At 48.1% G+C, this 5,000-nt stretch overlaps 1 protein-coding gene across 1 annotated transcript in view; it reads right to left on the bottom strand.

Moving 5' to 3' along the window:
* The window catches only part of zcchc7 (zinc finger, CCHC domain containing 7), a 51,168-nt gene extending 46,548 nt beyond the window's left edge, over positions 1-4,620 (bottom strand). Inside the window, exons 1-3 of the mRNA XM_056280394.1 lie at positions 4,576-4,620; positions 2,459-3,068; positions 1,150-1,375 (exon numbers count right to left, since the gene is read on the bottom strand). Coding sequence (XP_056136369.1) covers positions 1,150-1,375; positions 2,459-2,986 — 754 coding nt within the window. The 5' untranslated portion in view covers positions 2,987-3,068; positions 4,576-4,620. The remainder of the gene's footprint in view (positions 1-1,149; positions 1,376-2,458; positions 3,069-4,575) is intronic.
* Between the last annotated feature and the right edge of the window lie 380 nt (positions 4,621-5,000).

Raw genomic sequence — 5,000 nt, 5'->3', positions numbered from 1 at the left:
AAACCAGGCCAAACCTCAAGCCTTTCCACCAGCTTCAGACCCCCTCCTCTACCCCAGTTGTGTGTGTGTGTGTGTGTGTGTGTGTGTGTGTGTGTGTGTGTGTGTGTGTGTGTGTGTGTGTGTGGGACGTAGTGAGCAGGAGCACTCTTGCAGAAACGTCAGCCCAGGGAAATTCAAATGAGGAAAAGACAGAAAGAGAGAGACAAAGACGGAAGAGAGAGAGAGAGAGAGAGAGAGAGAGAGAGAGAGAGAGAGAGAGAGAGAGAGAGAGAGAGAGAGAGAGAGAGATGGACAGATATAGCCTGAGAGAGAAACAGAGGAGGAGGAGGAGAGAAAAAGAGATAGTGAAAATAACGGGGGGGGGGAGAGAGAAATAAAGAGAGCACATCCTAAGAAGATGGGATAACAGTGAGATGGGGTGAGTGTGAGGCAGGAGGGAGAGAGCTGGAGAGCTTGCTGAGGCTGCAGGTTAAGATGATGTGTAGATCTGGAGAGATTTGCAGGGGAGCATTTTTATTCATTTTTCTGATTACTCCCATCTTTGCCAACCCCTCCTCAAGCCCTCTCTCTCTCGCTCTCTCTCTCCCCCCCGCTCTCTCCCCCTCTGTTGTCTTCCGTTTGTTTGTTTTTGGCATTAGCGTTATGACTGTTGGTATGTCTGTGTGTGTGTACACATGCATACTGATTAAAACCCGGTTCTTTATAAACACAGAAATGTCGACACTTGCAACACACACACACAGAGCACAAATAAAGACACATACACACAAATGGACTTAAAGATGCACCAGAGAGGCGAGCAACCGGGAGGGGAGTGCAGCGAATGCTAAGAGTTTACAAATATGTAAACATGGCCTCACACACAGCGCACAGCTACACACACACACACATAGCTTTTTCACACTGTATCCTATCTCTGTCTCTATACCTGCAAATAGGCCGAGTGATCTCAATGAGCTGGACCACATAAAAATAACCCTTCCATCCATCGCCATAGTTACAACTTTGACAAACATACATACACACAGCGTAGGTCCTAAACAATATACCCACCACCAGCAAGCAACACACACACACGGATGGGGGGTTGGACTCCCATTAAAGACAGAGTATGAGTGAACACACACACACACACACACACACACACACCTGCGTAGCGGACAGGCTCTCCCTCGAGGTTGAGCGAGATGCTGTGGTCTCCATCCTGCTTCCCTCGACCCAGAATCATCCAGTGCTCCAGAATGTCCGAATCGGAATTCGAATCGGAATTCGAATCGGAATTCGACTTGGACTCCTCCGATCCGCTTTCAGAACTGTCCGAGTGTATAACCACGACCGAGTCCAGACTGGGGCTTCGCTTCCTCTTTTGGGTCATCTGAGCAAACAAACAACAGTCAAACGATGCACTCCACTTTCAGCGGTTGCCATCTTGCAACCCCTGTTGAACAAATCAAAACTCCTACATTTTGTGAATAAAATGCTGGTACGCCACTTAATTTGTATTATTTATTTTTTTTGCAGTGTGAAAAAATATTGCACGTTATATTTACAGTTGAATCACCACGAAATCATCAGTTAACCACCAGCCACACACTAGCGTACACTATGTCCGGCCTGATGCTGGGGCACCACTGATGTTGCAGTGGGTCAAATTAAATACTGGGCAGATTAAGTTAGCTTTCACACAAACCTCCTTTAAAACAGACTTCATGAACTTTCTGTTGAATGTAAACCCACAATGCATTGCTCCCAAGTTGCAATTTCCTTATTTTGGGTCAGACTTTTTTTTTTTTACTTTGTTCTCCCTTTTTCTCCCCAGTTGTATCCGGCCAATGACCCCCCCTCTTCCAAGCCTTTCCCGGTCGCTGCTCCACCCCCTCTGCCAATCCGAGGAGGGCTGCAAACTACCAAATGCCTCCTCCGATACATGTGGTGTCGCCAGCCGCTTCTTTTCACCTCACAGTGAGGGGTTTCGCCAGGGGGACATATAGCGTGTGGGACCGACCAGAGGAGGCGCTAGTGCAGCAACCAGGACACATACCCACATCCGGCTTCCCACCCGCAGACACGGCCAATTATGTCTGTAGGCACTTGGTGTTACCACCAAGCCGGAGGTAACACGGGGATTCGAACCGCCGATCCCCATGCCGGTAGGCAACGGAATAGACCACCACGCTACCCGGATGCCCTGATTTGGATTTTTAAAGTAGTTCTTAATGAAACCTCCCTCTGTGATGTGTTAGCAGCAGATAAGAGATGATGCAAAAAAGGGAAATTATGAGCAGAATTTTTAGGACAGTTAACAGGAGTGCTGGTTTGGAAAAAAAAAATCTTACTCTTCAGTTCTGTCAAAAGATTAAAAAAAAAACTCACAGCAGCTGAAGAACCTTACGAAAACCATACACATGCACACATAACATAGACTCATCCACTTAAACAGACACACACTTTGTCTTACCCGCTGGGCTGGGGTGGAAGGTTGCAGAGGGTGTGTCTTTGACTTTTGACACTTGAGTGCACAGACGCCATCATTCAAGTCACTCTCAGAAGTTGAGGTGACATCACTTTCAGATTTGATGACAATGACTTCCTGAAACACTTGTGGCATTGACTTCTGACCTTTAAGGTCACCTTTCACTCTCTTCTGCTCACAGAGTGTATCATTGTGTCCTAGCTCCGTGTGTCCTTTCAGGTCTTTCCCTAGCCTCTCGTCAGGATGTAGCAGTCGCCTGGCAGAGTCTTCCGGTAACCCAGCACCATCTTCCTGTAACCCAGCACTATCTCCAGTTTGGTCCATTTCATCTCTGTCTTCACCCTCTCCTTCATCCCTCTGCTGCTCCAACTCCGCAGTGTTGGATGAGTAGTGGAGCTGGCTATAGAGGTGGAACTCAAGCTCGCTGTCGAGCTCTGACCCCTCAGAATCCTCATCTTCTTCTCGGTAGAGTTCATCCTCAAATTCCTCCCGGTCTTGATAGCTACAGTACATGACCAAAACTACCCCTAAATACACTCTCGCACACAGATACCAGTGAGGATATGGAGATATCGCCCCACGGGGTTGGAGCTTGCTGTGGGAATACAAGAGATACACAGACAGAAATTCATCATTCAATTAGAAATGACAGTTAAAAATAGGAGCTATCACAGTTACCAGTAAATTCTAGAAAAAAAAGAAGGTCATGTTACCCTAAAATTCAACTTACAATATCACAATGTTAAATGGGCGCTTTTCTACTCTCCTGCGTGCTTCCAAAATCGCACCGTTGTCTCTCTTGTTCGTCACAACGAAGTATAAGAAGGCAAAGGGTCATTGGGTCTGTATAGAAAGTACAGACTTTGGTCTCGTTCTGAGGTCTATAAAGACTAGTTAATACAGGCGAGATGTCACATGGGCCAGTTGCCCAAAAAAAATAAAAAATTTGCTGTACAGATTTCAAAACTATAGACTTTCACTCAGTAAAACATACATTTTGAGTCTAATTTTCTTCTCTTTCACTCTCTCTCAAAACACACACACACACACACACACACACACACACACACACACACACACACACACACACACACACACACACACACACACACGGGGGTTCGAAAGGATCCTAGCCCATTGCCCTGGCCAGTCCTGCGTGTCTGTGCCATGATGGCTGGAGATGATTGGCTCCCAGACCGCACTCATCGTAGAAAAAGCCACGCTAGGCGGTCACAAGCTGACCACCAGGGAATAGGAACCAAGGACCCTCAATCGTGTGTGTAAAAAGAGAGACAAGGAAATTCAGAAAGAAAGAAAGAAAGCTTTAGCTCAGTGCATAGAGACTATGGCCAGGTCAGATGGACGAGTACTTGTACCAAAGACAGGATTGGTTTTTTTTTAGACTGCATGACCACTGATGCTCTGAGCATTTCTGTGTGTTTGCTTCACCCCTCCTGGGGAGACAACCGTGATATGGGGGAACTGTGTGGACGTATGCAATCCCTTGTCTCAGGTGGTGCACATTGAGCCCAGGCTTACTCATGGCTCATTTGCTCCAAAGACTGGTTAGGATGACACACAGAAGCAAAAAAACAACAAAAAAGGGGGGGTAGGAAAGAGAGTAAAACATCTAGATGACGATAAGAGCGCGCGATAAGATGAGTGGCATCACCGAGGCGACGTGAGGGGGGGGGGGGGACACCCTGCAGATGTTCTGTCACTCGAGTTAGCATGTCGGCGGACCGGCTAACAAGCTAACACGTGAGCGGAAGCGCAGCCACAGCTCGAGCTTGTTTGGCCGATTCGTCAAAATTGGCCAAAATAACAGCGAGTAAATCAAGGGGGGGGCGTTGTTGTTGTCGAGGGGGGCTTTCTCCGCCACTTCTGCATAGCCACGTCTGTAACCTTAGCGCGTCTCTCCTCCTCTCTGTCCACGTGTTTTGCACTCGGTAGCCGGGTCGGATGTAAACAAAGCGGGCGATTTCGCCCTAAACGCGACCGTTTAAAGTCAGAAACGAGTCCGTCTCGCACGGCCGCACGTCACCCCGGAGCCGCCGCCGTCCCCCCGCCCGGGTTTCCGAGAACGCCAGACGCCGACTCACCTTCGCGTAACATGTAATGCGCAGGTTTCCAAGTTGTGCGCTTGATTCCGGCCATGGAGGCAGACGGAGACGAGTCACTTCCGGGTTGTTTCCGCCTCAAATAGGATGGCCGACCGTAACGTTTCACCGCCCCGGTGGGCAGAGCGGCGCTATGGCAGCGGGTTTTTTTTTTGGGGGGGGCGGGTTTGGGGGGGGGGACCCCAACGCCAAATGGTCGGTACGTTAGATGCCAGACTACAACACCGGCGTGATTTTCTTTTATTTATTCAGACAATTAAAAAAAAAGTACACAATATTGTCAACTCGGCCATGCTGTCTCAACCGCAAAACATTCATCGCGAGTTCGATCGAAAGTTTCCATCTGGACCGGATGCTGTTTTTTTTTTCTTTTTTCTTTTTTTACATTTAAAACAGAACAGGGACGT

Source organism: Lampris incognitus, chromosome 5 (assembly GCF_029633865.1).
Source record: "Lampris incognitus isolate fLamInc1 chromosome 5, fLamInc1.hap2, whole genome shotgun sequence".
NCBI classification, from domain to species: domain Eukaryota; kingdom Metazoa; phylum Chordata; class Actinopteri; order Lampriformes; family Lampridae; genus Lampris; species Lampris incognitus.
The sequence above is the reverse complement of the archived record's forward strand: the minus strand, read 5'-3'. Positions and strand labels throughout refer to the sequence as shown.